Here is a 16,824-nt window from a genome sequence, read left to right as displayed (position 1 = left end):
AGGGAAAGCATCAAGAAGGCTCCTACAAAACTCTCAGAGTTAACACAGTACAGCCAACACATAACCAAAGCCATTAGTGATGTGCTAAAACCACAGTACCTCCTAGGACCACAAGTACAAAGAGTAATGTTTCTCCTATTCAATTAAAAATCGATGGACTATTGTGCCTCGGACACTGTGTAAGTGCTCACATGACTTACCTGACTCAATCCTCACAACAACCCTACAATACTATTGTTATTCCCACTTTACTAATAAGTGAACCAAAGCTTACAGAAGCTAACTAACTTAGCATCATATGGTTAGTAAATGGTCAAGTTAAAATTTGAACAAATTCTTGCCTTCTGTACTCCAAATGCCCTGGTCTTAATCACTTAAGTTTGACAATATAATATCTGCAGTTCACTCAAAGGCATAAATAGTTAAAGAAATAATTTTTGTCATGGGGTTCAGGAGAAAGTGAGCCCTAAAAGCAACTCAACAGTGTTTCTACCCAGCCCAATGCAGGGGGCAGCTTCTGGTGAGCAGTGCTTCCCCTGTGGGAGCACACTGACCACCAGGGGGCAGCTCCTGCATTGAGCGTCTGCCTCCTGATGGTCAGTGTGCATCATAGCGACTGGTCGTTCCGCCGTTTGGTCAATTTGCATATTAGGGTTTTACTATCTATATCTATATATAAAAAAGCCTAAGCAACCGTTATGACAGAATGACCAAAATGACTGGTCAACCAGTCGCTACGACGTGCACTGACCACCATGGGACAGACACTCAACACAGGAGCTGTCCCCTGGTAGTCAGTGTGCTCCCACAGTTAACCTCCCGCGCCCCTCCTCCCTCCTGGCCACCCCCTCCCCATAGGCCCCGATTGGGGGGCCAGCCGGCCAACCTCCTGGGGTCCTTCTCTTCAGCTGGCAGGCCCCCCTGATAAGCCTCGATCGCTGGCCAGGCCGAGGGACCTTACTCATGCACGAATTCGTGCATCGGGTCTCTAATATAGGATAAGATTAACAGGAGAAAGGGCCATAGGCTAGGATATGGGAAGCACCTCCCACCCCCAACACCTTTGCATAAAGGCTACAAACTGTTGAAGGGTAGTAATCAGAAGAGACATCATCTGTATTTGGTTTACACAGTAAAATGCACAAGATATAATGTTTGTGAATTCAGGGGAAAACAGACAAAATAAGAAAAGAGGAAGAAACAAAATAGGTATGCTCTTGTGGCCACAGAGTAAGGTGATCCCAGAGGTCATTTGGAGCTCACCCAAACAGAGGAGAATCTAGTTCAGTGGGACTACATTGCAGGCATCATGTCCACTACCCCAGTTACAGCACCATCTCTTCATACTAAGGATATAAAGCTTATGTAGTAAACAGCAATTACTGATGGAGAAGCCCATGGTTCAGACAGCTCTACCTGAGAGGGAAGGTCAATGGAGGAGTTCAAGAGCTGAGGACAGAGGATGAGATCAGGAAGGAGATAGGCTTGGCTCATAATAAAAGACAAACATTCACATTGCCCTAACCATGCTAACTGTTTGCCCTAGATCTTTGTTTTATGTAATTTTATACTTTTCAATAAAAATCACTTGAGAAATGTTTAATTAAATGTGATTTATATTCTACAAATTTTCAAGGTATATTATATAAATTAATTTCCAATGATAAAAAAATTTGCCTATAATTTGATTATGCAGGGTTGATAAAATATAATCACTATAACTATCTTTGCTGTTATGTTGATAATCAAAAATTCATATTAAAATACATATATTTTTAAATGACATGGAAAAATTTTCTATTCACCATAATTTAATCTGCAGGGGGAGGGGGGATGAATCACTAGAGTTCCTATTTTTATGTCACACGCATAATTTTCTATTTCCACTGTAATAAATTACTATAAATTTGGTGGCTCAAAACAAAACAAATTTATTCTCCTACAGTTCTCTATTTCAGAAGGCTGACATGCGTCTCACTGGACTAAAATCAAGGTGTCAGCAGGGCTGAGTCCCTTCCTGGAGGTCCTAGGGGAGAATCTGTTTCCTCGCCTTTCCCAGTTTCTGGGGCTGCTCACACCCTTTGGCTTGTGTACCCCTTCCATCTTTAAAATCAACAATCTCATCCCTCTGAACTCTGCCTCATCCTTCTCCCTCCCTGACTGACTCTTCTACCTCTTTCTTCTACTTTTAAAGACACCTGTGATTATATTGGGCCCACATGAGTAATTCACGCTACTATCCCTACTTTAAGGGCAGCTTATTAGCGACCTTAATTCTCTCTGCAGCCTTTATTCTCCTTTGCCATGTAACATACATATTCACAAATTCTAAGTATTAGGAGATGGACATCAAGGGGACATTATTCTGCCTAGCATACTCACCTACAATTAAACCAAAGAAAATTGAGAGAGAAAGAGAGAGAGAGAGGTCATGAATTATCTCCATAAAACACCAAAACCAAAACTGGAGATTGATGCATACATAATGAAGTCATGAGTATTTAAATCCACCAACCAATCAGGTTTCCCTGTTGTACTTCAAGCCTCAGGGAACACAACTGATGAAAAGATAATATATATTAGGGCTTACACCTTAATAGCTTGAAGATGTAAACATACTCCACCACCTTCTGGGGGCCATCTTTTTATAGCAACAATAACAACAATTAACATTTACTGAGTACTTCCAAAGTGCCAAAGTGTTCAGTGATCTCTGTGTGCATTTTCTGCTCAACTACTCATTTTACCAATGCAGAACCTGAGGCATGAGCTGCTCATACATACCCGAGATGCATGGATAGTTATGGTCAGAGCCACGATTCAAAGCCAGGACTGTGCGACGAGACCCTGCACTTCTAACCATCACGCAAAACTGCCTCTTCCTTTTTTAACCAATATACACTTTGCAAGAATTTATTCCCTAATTGAGAGAAAGTAATAAATAGGAAAATAAGTCAGAAGACTATCACAGAAATATAGAAAGGAGCAACCTAGAAAGAAATCTGCAAAGATACTGTAAATACACATTAAGTCACCATAAGCCCCATGGATAAAATGTGAAGCCAATGTTATGTAGAGCTAGCTGGGTTCCATGGCACCTCTGCTACTGACTCACTGGACAACCTTAGGCAAGTCTTCTCCTTTCACTGCTTTAATTATTTCATCTATAAAACAGTGTCCATCATAGTAGTTACTTGTTCATAAAACAAGTTAAGAGCCTTGAACAAGAGATTACGTTAGCAAAATATATGATTACTCCTGTCTACATGCATATTCACTAGGATATGCATCAAACACGTGCAGTTTCAGACAGCATAATAAACACTGTGTTTATGACATAATCCTGTAGAATAGACAGATGTGACATATACAGACCATGGATGCCATGAAAATAAATTTAATTTTATTACAATGTCTTCTTTTTCTTGGCAGAAGAGTAACGTTTGCTTTTCCTCTAATATCCCTGCATACTTTACTAAATCATTCTTCTACAAAAAATAATTTTAAAAAACATCACAGTCTGTCACCTGGACAGGTGCAACAAGCTCCCAGCTGATCCCCACATTTACTCTTTCTCTTACGCATTCCTCACAAGCCAGCCAGGGTTATCTTTTTAAAACACGATCAAGGCACAGCAATCCACTGCTTAAAATCTCTCTGTGGTCTCCCACGGCTCTTACGGTGAAGATCAAAATATTTAGAAGAGTTGAGAAAGCCTGGGACATCCAGCACCTAAATGCATGACTTGATTCATCTCATCCTACTTTCCCCCTTGCTCTCTAGGCTGCAGCCACTTAGATTAAGTATTCAATAAATATTTGAACAAATAGATGAATGGATGGATGGGTGAAAGACTGAATGAATGAATGAATGAAAAGGTGAACAATACATTAAGGGTTTTTTTAAATAGGAAGCAATATTCTTGCCAACCAAAAAAATAAATGGTTAGATTTCAGGCACCAACAACTTTCAAGTGCGTAAGACCCCTGGAGTCAAAACCTTCCCATTCACTGACCCAGAACTACGCTGGGCTAAAGGTAAAACCTCCCAGGACAAGATTTCAGCAAATTGCATGAGATGATGTCTGAGCAAACCAAAACCAGTTACTCAAAATGTCTCCTGAAATGGCAAAATAAAGCAACACCCAGAGAGCACTGAAGCTAATGTGCGGTTAATTCAAGGATTATCCATGACAACAGCCCTTTCATAAAGGATTTACTTGATTACCTATCATGTTATTCGGATTAAGATGATAATAAAGAGGGAAAAAAAGAGTGATATCATTCCAGTCTTGCACTAGCACTCCCCACCCATTCATGGGGACTGGCTTTTCTTCCGTGGGCTCAAATGAACACGATCACTCCAACAGGCCTGGTGATGCGCCTAAGGTAGTGCAAAAGGACCTAAAGCATCAGTCTAGAACCAGACTGTCCTGGCAACTCCTTTCAAAATGTTCTCTGGCTGGAACATCTACCTTCCCAGAAAGGTTCCGTGTCAGATGGGAAAGAAAACTGGGAAAGGGGAGGAGATGCGGCTCCTTTCTTAGAAGGTGACAGTGATGAACGAGGTTCATTCAACTCCCAGTTTCGTGGGATAGGCTGACCCATTCTTTCCAAGCTTCACACTGAAGTACTGAATGACAAACATGTCACTCAAATGATGATGACTTCATCACCACCAGGTGAAAAGATCCTGACAACCTGGAAAACGAGGTTTTCTCTCTTGGCGATAATGTTAAATTGCCATGTCTGCCTGAGAACTGGCAAGAATTCAAACTATAAAAAGGTAAAGATCAGTGACTGCTCCTAAGCACCCAGAACAGACCCTCACCTAACAGGTTGTGTCATTTGGCAAAGTTCTGAATTTGCTAAATAAATAAAATTAGTGTATGTGCTTCCCAAGCATGTACAGCAAAATTAAATTAAATTAAATTAAAATAAAACCCTATGTCCACAGACTGAAGGATCCTTGAAGGCAGGAACTGTGCCTTATTAATCTCTCTAATCACAGAATCAGAGCACCTCCAAAATATATTGAATGAAATTAGAGGATTTTAACCCTAATTCTTTGTGGCTATGGACTTTAACCAACAATAAAATCAGAGACAAAATGCACAGTATGGGGGTAGGAGAAAAAAGTAACAGAAAACATTTGAGACATAGCCAGCCCTTTGTAAATGAACATGGGTCAACATCCCATAGCTGCAAAAAGTTTAGTGAACCTAGAGTGTCATCTCTATGGCTTTAAAAATAATAACAGAGAGGCAGTGCCCTCCGGGGTCCCGGGTCTGTCTCTTGATTCAACAGTGTTTGGACAGAACAGACCCAGGGATGCCCTTCTTCCAGCCTCCGACCACCCTCCAGCATCTTATCCAGTCACCACCTTCAGAACCATCTCAGCCTCCGAGGCCAGCCAACACTTTTTTTTTCTACCTTAACTCCTTATTGCCAAACAACCATGAGCTCCCAGATTCATCAGAATTATTCCACCGAGTTGGAGGCTGCCGTCAACCACCTGGCCAACCTGCATCTGAGGGCCGCCCACACCTACCTCTCTCTGGGCTTCTTTGTCCACCATGAGAATGTGGCTCTCAAGGGCGCGGGCCGCTTCTTTCGCAAGTTGGCAGAGGAGAAGAAGTATAAGGGCACCGAGCATCTCTTAAAGATGCAAAACCAGTGCGACGGCCACATTCTCTTCCAGGATGTGCTGAAGCCTCCCAAGGTGAATGGGGCAAAGCTCAGGACACCATGGAAGCCGCCCTGGCCTTGGAGAGGAACCTGACCCAGGACCTGGGTCAGGAGCTGCAGGCCCTTGGTTCTTTCTACCTTCACAGACCCTCAGCTCTGGGACTTCCTGGAGAACCACTTCCGGGGTAAGGAGGTGAAACTCATCAAGAAGATGGGCTACACCTGACTCACCTCCACAGGCTGCCGGCCCCCAGGCTGGGCTGGGCGAGTATCTCTTCGAAAGGCTCCCCCTCAAGCACAACTAGAAGCCTTTGGAGCCCAGAGGCCTTTAAGGAGCCCCTCTGCATCCCCTAGTGTCTGGTGTTAGCCTGAGTCTCTCCCGAAACCACTTGCTATTATTTTAATCACCCTGGAGCCCTCTCCCATGCATTGGAACAAATGGAAACAATAAAGCTCTTTACAGCAAAAAATAAAATAAATGATAAAAATAGTAATAGAGATAAGAAGGAGCTATACAGCAATGTAATGAAATCTTACTCTCCCATGGGTCTGTCTGTAAAGTTATAAGTATGAGACAGATTAATTATAGTTAATTTCAAAATCTAATACTAAGTTCCTATAAAATACGAAAATCCTAAACGTTCTATTGGTAACCAGAGGCCAACAGAGGAAAGGAACCTTTGCAGTTTTACATCACTGCATCCTAACTTTTTCAATGTATATAGTCCCTCAAAAAGTAAACGAAAACTGTGGCCTCTCCCCAGAAGAGTGAGCATATAAACATGCAGAGAAAAATCTGCACACAGTTTGAGAGATTTTACCACCTTCCTGAAGTCTGTCCACCAAGTTCCCAGTTACGAAACCTCAGCACTGTCTTGTTTTTACAGTTGGGAGATTTTCACAAGAGTTACAGAAGCTACATGAGCTTATGCATCAAAGGTCAAGTGAGGTGGGTATGAGAAATGTTACGGCATGAACATTAAGAAGTACTGTACACAACACTCCCTCGGAAGTAGTCTTGCCAAAAATGGCAAACCTAAATCTAATAAAGCCTTTATATCTACCTTACAAGTAATAAGGGTGTCAGGGGAATATGTTAAAAATACCCTCGGGAGTCAATCAGCAAAATCCAAAACGTGGGAAATTCTACAAGATTTGTGTTTCCTTTCCAGCCACTCTTTCTGACTCTATTAACTAAGACCTCTTCATTTTTTTTAAATATATTTTATTGATTTTTTACAGAGAGGAAGGGAGAGAGATAGAGAGTTAGAAACATCGATGAGAGAGAAACATCGATCAGCTGCCTCCTGCACATCTCCTACTGGGGATGTGCCCGCAACCCAGGTACATACCCTTGACCGGAACCGAACCCGGGACTCTTCAGTCCGCAGGCCGACACTCTATCCACTGAGCCAAACCGGTTTCGGCAAAGACCTCTTCATTTTTAACTGCACTTGCCCACAACCATCTTTCTTTTTCATCTCATTTCTATCTCACTCGGTTTTTTTCACACAATCCACTAGGGCTGTATATTCTTCCCAAGACCAAAATTAGTAACATTGATGGAGGGCCTGCCGCGGCACTCCATGAACTGGAAGTAACTGAGGAATTAAAGATGAGCCGGCCATAGCCTGGCCTTTCAGCTTCCTTACAATTAAAGGCTAGAATAACGTTGCTTGATGTGCAGTCTGTGCAGCAAAGGTGTCTTTCACTTTTTGTATGTTCCAAATAGCTCAGAAATATGTCTCCTGGATGAGGTTCTTAATAAACAGATTAGGATCTTAATAAACATTTACCAACTTGGATTCTTGTCAACACAGATCTTATTTAACTGAAATTTACTTTCTTTTTCTTTATTCTGATATATTCTCTTCTTCAAATTTCCTAACTCTTAAGGCCTGAATGCTATTTGTTTGTCATCACTTACCAGGCTCCATCTACCTCTGCATCCTTACTTAATTCTTAACTGCTTTTAAAAATCAGATTAACTTTACTTTTTCTGTCTGACTTATTTCACTTAGCATGATATTCTCAAGATCTATCCATGTCACAAATGGCAGTATTTCATCTTTTCTTCTCGCTGAGTAGTATTCCATTGTATATATATACCACATCTTCTCTATCCAATCATCAAGAATCATAAGATTTCACTCCTATGTGGGATATAAAACAGAAAGCAACAAATACTAGTAAGTAAATAACACAAACAAAAACTCAGAGACACAGACAACAGTAGGGTGGTTACCAAAGGGAAAGGGGGTGGTGGAGAGGTAGAAGAGAGTAAAGAGGGTCAGATATATGACATAAGGAGCTTAACTTTGGGAGGTGAACACACAACGTACTATAATATACAGATGATGTATTATAGAGTTACACAGTGAAAACCTATACAATCTTATTAACCAATGTCACCCCAATAAATTTAAGAAAGTATTTTTTAAATCAGATTAAGAAGAGTTTCCAACACGCCGTCTCATTATCTACCCTTTGAGAGAACTTCTGTGATCTTTTTTAAAGTTAAAATACCTTTTTTCTTTATTTTATTTTTTCCATCACCATTTATCCCCCTTATAACCTCTTCCACTCCCACCCACCACCTCCCCTCCATAATAACTGTGCTGTTGTCTGTGTCCATGAGTTCTGTCTTTTTTTTTTTTTTGCTCAATTCCTCCACCTCCCCCAACACCACCCCTACACCAGAACTATCTGCCTGTTCTCCATCTATCAGTCTGTCTCTATTTTGCTTGTTAGTTCAGTTTGTTCATTAAATTCCACATATGCGTGAAATCATATGGTACTTCTCTTTCTATGACTGGCTATTTCACTTAGCATAATGCTCTCCAGAAGGACAATACAGATGGCCAATAGACATATGAAAAGATGCTCAACTTCACTAATCATCAGAGAAGTGCAAATTAAAACCACAGTGAGATATCATCTCATACCTATCAGAATGGCCATCATCAATAAATCAATAAACAATAAGTGCTGGCGAGGATGTGGAGAAGAGGGAACCCTGTACACTGTTGGTGGTAATGAGGATTGGTGCAGACACTGTAGGAAACAGTATAATGTTTCCTAAAACAAAATTAAAAATGGAACTGCCTTATGACCCACAATTCCACTTTTGGGAATTTATCTGAAGAAACCCAAAACACTGATTTGAAAAAAATATATGCACCTCCATGTTCACAGAAGTGTTATTTATAATAGCCAAGATTTGGAAGCAGCCCAAGTGTCCATCAGCTTGAGCAGTGTATGAAACAGCTATGGTACATCTACACACTGGAATACTACTTGGCCATGAAAAGGAAGAAATTCACCCTTTGCAACAACATGGATGGACTGTCTGTGATCTTAAAAGTCTTTTTGCCTATGTGTGTTTTTCATTATTTTTCCTTGTATGTCAAGAAAAGAATACGAATAGTATTAGGAAGCAACTTTAAGTTGACTTGTCTTCCCCTCCTACTCTAAAATGCTATACTGAATACTTCTTAACTTGAGCCATCTATATATATTGGCTCCCTTTCCTGGAAAGACCAAAATATGAGAAAATTTTATTGTTATTTGGCTACAGTATGATAAACTTAGGCATTTATGAAATGTCTGACCTGGTGTCACTGCAGAAGCTGTGTTTTATTTCTATAAATGTCTAATCTTTTTATATAACCCTCCAAATCATAGGATAATGATATAGCAATTTTGCCTGGAGACCTACTACTCATCTGCTCTGAAATGTCATGCATCGTAAAATCTATTTGAGGATTGTTTGGCCATTGTTCTCTCACTATAAACAAGAGGGTGCCCATGGGATGTTGGGGATGGGACAATTGTCTTTAAAAGGCACAAACACACTGTGCTCCCAGCTAATGACAGTAACTGTTGACAGGCCACCTTTCTGATTCCTGATACACCCACAAGCAACCCATTCGTTCAATCCCCAACCAACCTCTCCTGCAAAATATTACTTCCCTTTTAATGACAGCATCTCAGTTCACCAGAAAGATGAGCCAAATGGAAAACAGAGTGCAGCCTGGCCCTGGCACATCCTACAGATGGATGTTCTCCCGTATGTGGCTGGACCACTGTGAACACCATCCGATCCTGCCCCGAGTCAGCCCCCATCCACGTCCATCAGCGCCCTGCTCATAACCACACATCTAACTAAGTCTGTTCCTCTCATTTGCTCTTTTTTATCCTGCCTCCCTTTTTCCCCTCCTGCTCATAGATGTAAGTGACTGTGGAGCACTTTAAAAGGGCACCCCCTCCAAGCATCCCCAAGGCTTCCTTTAGTCTTGATCAAGTTTTTCCATCTTGCACATAGTGAGATGAGGCAAGTCCAAGGACTTGAGCAAGGTTTTGCTGCCAGAGCGGACAAGCAGAGCTGGGTGTGCTTTAGTGATATTATTTGCAATGAGGGATGATTTTTGCCTGTGTGGTTGGCTAGTTGCCCCCTGGGAGAGGCTTTTTCTACTGTCTGGTTTTACAGCTCACGCTCCTCAAAAGGGCAGGAGGTGATGGTGCTGGAGAACCTGAGTTAAAATGATGATTCTATGGAGGAAGAGGGGAGGAAGGGAAGTGGAGAAGGGTATAGGCTGGATAAATGGTGATGGAAGGAGATGTGACTTGGGGTGGTGAACACACAATATAGTGTGCAGACAATGTGTTGCAGAATTGTGCACCTGAAACATGGAGAATTGTGTTAATCAGTGTCACCCCAATAACGTCAATAAAAAGGAAAAAAATCATGACTCTAAAAAGTTCAATACTGAGTTAACACACAGTTATGAAATGCCTACAAGAAGCCGGACTTTGGTGCTTGAAAGATGGGAGACATAATCCCTGCTTTCATGCAGCCTGCAGACCCAGAGTGGGGTAACAAATGCAGCACAGCATGGTCAGTGCGGAGCATCTGAGATCTTGCTCCATGGCATGTATCATCAATTTGGCTCAAATAAAATCTTATAAAAAAATTTTAGCCCTAGCCAGTTTGGCTCAATGGTTAGAGTGCCGGCTTGCTGACTGAAGGGTAGCAGGTTGGATTCCAGGTCAAGGGCATGTACCTGAGTTGCAGGTTTGATCCCCAGGCCCCAGTCAGGGAGCATGCATGAGGCAACCAATCAGTGTCTCCCCCCGCACCTTCTCTAGTCAGGGAGCATGCATGAGGCAACCAATCTCTCTCTCTCTCTCTCTTTTCTCACATTGATATTTATCTCTGTCTTTCCCTCTCCTACTCTTTCTAAAAATCAAGGAAAAAATATCCTCAGGTGAGGTTTAACAAAACAAACCAAAATTAAAAAAAGAAGAAGAAGAATATCAAAGGGCTATGTAAACTGAGAAGTCCGATTATCACCCTTATGAAAGAGAAGTATTGTATAGGATCTGTCAAGACTCCACTCAATGATAACAGTGCCACGTGGCCGGAAGAATCCGCCCTGGCTTTGCCACTCACCCACCACCTGTCCTCTGACATATCCCCCAAAGACCTCAGCTTCCCTCATCTGTAAAATTAGTGGCTTGAACCAAGGAATGAAAGTCCCTTCCGCAGCTGCCATTTTATTCCTGAGTCCTCTTTCAATCTAACTGCCAGTAACCAGCACGTGGCTCCCCGCCCCCAGACTATTTCTTTATTCACTCCTAACCTTTACCTTGGCAGACGAAGCGTACGATTCTTCGAGCATGTTCGCCAACCCATGGCATATTTCCTGCCCCACACCCTCCACCCCCTCTGCGGGTCACAGACACACAGAACCAGCCTTTCTGGGGCTCAGCCGGCACGGGACCAGGGAGCCAAGGAAGTCCCGAGCGCAGGTCAGGGTTGTTTGGTTTTGAGGTGTGCTCGGGATGAAAGGCACCTTGAAAGTGGAAGGCTCGGTCATTTATTAATTACTTATAATTGAAGGTTTGTTCTTCAGAATGATTCCTTTGAAATTACGTTCCATCAAACACTGACTGCCACAAAGGCATCCGATGCTCAGGGCATTCTCCATTTCCTCAGCGCGAGTATTTTCACTCTGAGATTCTGTTCTGATCTGAACAGTCTCTGCCCCTCTTACTTCAGAGCTGGGGGCCGAGGGGTGTCTGTGTGCTCAATGTCTACTTTTTAAAAGAAAAATCTAGGCTACATCCAATAACCCTTCTGTGGACTTTAAACTGCCCCTTTTCAGATAAATGAACAATGGAAACATTCCACGGAAAGATTAAAAAGACACCTGAGACAAACATCCACCTAATGTGGCGGCCACTCCTCTGGGTTACAACTGGAAGGGAGAAACAAACTGGTCTATCGATGTGGCTCTAAACAACAACAGTGTGTGTGGAGGCCTGGGGCACTTCGGGATTGACCAAGAGGAAACACATGTTGCACAATGATACGATCTTGTTGGTACAGTTGTCAAAGGAGGGAACTCCCACAGCAAAGGGCATAAAACCATCCAGGGCAGTCTGGGGCGGCTCAGTTCTGCGGTGCCAGGGAGCAGAGCAGAGCCCAGCCCCGCCCCACACACAAATGGGACCATGAGCTCCAGCCACAGCTTCAGCCAGATCCCCTCTGGCTCCCTCCCTGGCACCAGGGGTGGCTGGGGCCGGCCAGGGGGTTTCCCCCGGGCTCCCAGCGTCCACGGGGGTGCAGGGGGCATCCGCATCTCCCTTTCCTTCACCTCCCCAAGCTGCCTGCCCCCGGGACGGTCTTGGGGGTCTGGAAGAGGCAGCTCCCTCCTAGGTGGAAATGGGAAGGTGACCATGCAGAACCTCAATGAGCGCCTGGCCTCCTACCTGGACAAGGTGCGTGCTCTGGAGGAGGCCAACGTGAAGCTCGAGAGCCGCATCCTCAAGTGGCACCAGGAGAGAGACCCTGGCAGCAAGCAAGATTATTCCCAGTATGAGGAGAACATCAGCCGCCTGCAGGAGCAGGTAAGACCCTGGGCGGCCCTGGAAGTCAGGGTGGGTGGTGCGTTTCCAGGAAACCCCTGAGAGGAGAAATCAGTAGAAAAGACAACTGCCAGGAAAATGGCAAAAGAGCTTAAAGTAATTGTGAACAAAGATAGTTGAGGATATTTTCTTATTTTACCTTGCATTTGGACTCTGGAGAGTCTGTTGTATTTATTTAAACGTGTACATAAATTATGTGGGGAGAAATCTAAAGAGTCTAAGGCAACCAGCTGCTGTCCAGTGTCACTGTGGCCCAGCGATGTAATAATAATGACAAAGGCTGGACTTCATTCCTGTGTTCAGTGCACAAGGCACGAGTCAGCCTTTGCTTCCTCATCAGTTCTGCTCCACCTCAAGTGGCAACAGTGTGATTATCTGGCCAAGAGAGGCTGAGTTATACTATTTTGGAGATCACATCTAAAAGGTGTCACTCCACAGGCAAATACATAATTGTGACATCCCTGGATACTTCTTGGCGGCTATAAGAAGTTCTGAGTTTCTAGATGCTAGTAGTTCCAAAAATGGCATATTGCTAGAAAAAAAATAATGAAAAGAGCATAATTTTGGAACCTTAGAGTTAGGAAGGGTTATGGAGACTTCTTCAAAAAATAAAACTTTTCAACCAAATATTTTAAAAGTTAAGCTTATACCTTCTGGAGGATCTTATAACATTGGCTGGAGTAGAAGGAACCCAGTTATCTCATAGGTTATTTTTTAGCTACATAACTTCCCTCTATGTAAAGCAGTTCCAAAAAATGTCCTGCAGGATCACGATTTAACCTCCCCTGAAAAGGGCATCACAGGTTTCCAATATGCATATGATGTTATTTCTCAACACTCAGTCATCCTTGCGTGAATGTAGGAAGGACCAACCGAGATAATATAAATCTGTCCTCATAATAAACCCTAATTATTGAATAAGCAACCTAATAACTGACTGTGTAATTACCTTAACTATATAGTACATGGTTGTCTTTACATAAAAAAAAACACACACACACACAAGGTGACTCAACAAACCTCACCATATTTTTTTCATTAATAAAGTTGCTTTGGTTTTAGAATGGAGAGAATAAAAGATTTTTGCAGATGGACAGCTGAGAATATAACTCCCAAAAGAAATGTAAGGTTAGACCTGGTCAAATAATGTATTAGCTGACAGCAGAAAGGAGGAAAAGGGAGAGAAAGGAGGGAAACATTTGTTGAGCACTTACTATATGCCAGGCATCATGTTAGGTATTTAATTCACTTATCCGCGCCATCCGAGAGTTTTCTGCAATGATGGAAACGTCCTATAGCACCTGATTTAATTCTCACAACAATCCTGGAAAGAACTGAAGCTCAGAAGAGTGAAATAGCAATCCAAAGGCACTGGAAAGGGACAGAGATGGGACTCTAACCCAAGTCTGCTTCCAATGGCCTCAATCTCCACACAATACAGTGCTGACTGGCCTACCTCACACAACAATGATACTGCTCATGAATAAAGATATTGCATTGTATTTGCATTGTTAATTATGCAACACATATTTCATACACATCATTTCATTCTGTGAAGCAGGTATTTCTATCCCCAATACACAGATGAGCAGACTGAGACCAAGTGGCTGCCTAAATTCATGAGAGTAGAACTGAGAAAAGTGAGTGGGACCAATGACAAGGAGGGGGCAGCTTGCCCACTGTTCAGGTGTCCCTGGAATCTAAGTTCTGACATTAAATAGAAGTCTTCTTCAGCTTTGAATTACACTCTTTTCTGGGTTTCTTGCTTCAGTGTTACATCTTCTCCATGTTGGAAGAAAACAACTCTTTGAAGGTGAGGTTGTCTGTCTATCCCACTCTCTCCTGTTTGCAGCTGAGAAAACAGAGACCAGACAGGTTCCACAAGTACTGGTACCCAAGGCTGACCCCTTCCTGGGCCTTGATGAAATGTTCTGAGTAAATACCCTTCCTGGGCCTTGATGAAATGTTCTGAGTAAATATATCACTCTCTCACCCCCACTTTAGGGATATTGAATGTTATTCAAAAAGTCTATAAGAAATTGTGTTAAAAAATTAATCCACTTCCTTTGAAACACAGAGTTGGACATAGAGAGATATTAGAATAGCTCATAATAGAACTCTACTACTTGGTGCTTTGGATTACGATAAAATATTCTACATTCCTCTCCCTGGTAGGAGATTACACACCCTGGAGCAATGATGCTGTACTACTAATACACCAACTAGATTATTTTAAAAGAATTAACTCAGGGCTTTGGGGAGAATCCAGGTGATTAATTATAACACACAATGCCAAACCTATGCCTCATATTATTTCTCAATTCATCCTCATCCATTCATTATGGCAAAGGATGTCTCAGAAATAGTGGCTGTGTCATAATATTGTATCAGGCAACCCAAACAGTGGGAAATAGTTTCCATTTCTAAATGTGCTCTATATCAAGTGCATTTCAGAGCTCACCACTCCTGCACTATGAGAATGCTGGATGGGAGAATCTGAGTCTTGATGGGGCTTTGCAATTGATAAATTATCAGTTTAACTCACTAAAGATGGTATTTTTTATTCTGTGGAGTCTATAGGGAATGGTTTCTCTACATGTCAATCAATACCTCAGTGCACAACTAAGGCTAACCCCAGGGGTCCCCAGGCCTTTTTGGATGGAGCTACTTTCTATTTCCCATGAGCTTAAATAATGCAAAGAATAAAAAGTCTGGGGGGAGGGGAAGAATTTGGTAAGAAAGTCCCTAAGAAACACTGTAAAACAAGGAAATACCTACAGGATCTTTTTGTAGCGCAAAGGAAGCAGTCATAGTACCATTTGGAATCCATCTATCAAGGGAAGAATGAAGGTGGACAGGGGAAGCCAAGCTGGCCATCTCTTACCACAAACAGAGTTTGAGGGTACATCTCAACATGCAAATCCTGAGATTGATCCAATGCAGACATTAGCTCTAGTTACAAAAGTGTTAGACTTTAAAGAAGAAAATTCTGAACTAATTTTTCACAGTGTCTACAGTATGCCCAGAAAAGGCTAAAGATTTTACAACATTATTTTCGCTCTCCTAATCTAATTCTCATAACCTCATTGTCATTTTATGAATGAAGAAATGGACACGTGGCAAGCTCCCTCAGCCGGTGGCGTCCAGGCCCACTGTTGTCGCCACCTCTGAATCCTGCTATTGTGCATTCATAATACCAAATTCCATCTAACCAGTGAAGCTTTGAATAGGACCAGATTTTTTAAAGGTGCCTTTGTTTTCAAGTATAACTTTGTCCTAAGAAAATCCTTTCTTCAGAAGGGAATTATTTGTATAAATATAATGGAATGTCACAAGATTGTCTGGTCCCAAATAAATTACAGAAGTTTAGAGCTATGACCTCTAAGGTCACCTGTTTTTAGTATAAACTCCTTATCTAACAAGGGATGGAATTGAAGCCCAAGGAATGGAGTGAGTGGCCCGAGTTCACATCGATGGTCAGTGACAGGAAGGAAAAGGAAAACCTCCCAGTTCCTAGTTCAGCACAATGTTCGGTACAAAGTACTATTATACTTTTGACACTGAGGCATCTTCCACCCAATTTTCCTGAAGGCAGAGACATACAGCAAATGCAGACTAGTTCTCTGATTAAAACCTCCTAGAAGTGTTTACAAATCCTATATGTACACACAACTGCTCAAGTAGGTACTTTCAATAACATTTCTCCTTTTAAAGTGAAAAAGTATATAAACATCTAGTGAAAGTGTTTGACAGGAGGCTTTAACACAATTAAAGTTTACTAAGCTGGTAAAATCATTTCATTTAATATTTTAATAGCTACAATTGGGGCATTCTCATCATGGAATAATTGACACACACATACCTACATGTTATGTACACGACTATAGTTACTTTGGACAAAAATTACTTATAGTATGTGATGACCATAATAAAATACATTTAAAATTAGTTTCAAAAACTAATGCCAGTTGACATTTTGTATCAAGTGATACTTTGCTCAGTAGTCACAGATCAGAAATATGAATACTATCACGAGGAAGCATTATGTTCATTTAAAATAATTATTTTACTTTAGGGAAGCCAAACTAGTATTCACAGTAAGAAAAGGATCAGAATCTAAACCACTTTTAACATCTTCAATGTGGGGGCACTTGAGCAAAACAGTAAGATATGTTTACAGTACTGGAAAGTTAGAAGGCATTTTGAA

The 16,824-nt window shown here is 41.8% G+C and overlaps 1 protein-coding gene and 1 pseudogene across 3 annotated transcripts in view; both read left to right on the top strand.

The window, feature by feature from the left end:
• The first annotated feature begins 5,457 nt into the window (after nucleotides 1-5,457).
• On the top strand, nucleotides 5,458-6,032 carry LOC102760782 (annotated as a pseudogene).
• Nucleotides 6,033-12,116: 6,084 nt separating this feature from the next.
• KRT23 (keratin 23, type I) overlaps nucleotides 12,117-16,824 on the top strand; it is an 11,614-nt gene continuing 6,906 nt past the window's right edge. Inside the window, exon 1 of one of the 3 annotated variants that reach the window (XM_015570917.1) lies at nucleotides 12,117-12,599. In XM_015570917.1, the coding sequence (XP_015426403.1) occupies nucleotides 12,204-12,599 (396 nt within the window). In that variant the 5' untranslated portion in view covers nucleotides 12,117-12,203. The remainder of the gene's footprint in view (nucleotides 12,600-16,824) is intronic. The other 2 variants (XM_006774357.2, XM_006774356.2) reach the window with 2 other exon arrangements.

The sequence above is a fragment of the Myotis davidii genome, unplaced genomic scaffold (genome assembly GCF_000327345.1).
Source record: "Myotis davidii unplaced genomic scaffold, ASM32734v1 scaffold327, whole genome shotgun sequence".
NCBI classification, from domain to species: Eukaryota; Metazoa; Chordata; class Mammalia; order Chiroptera; family Vespertilionidae; genus Myotis; species Myotis davidii.
This window is presented reverse-complemented; position numbering and strand designations above follow the sequence as displayed.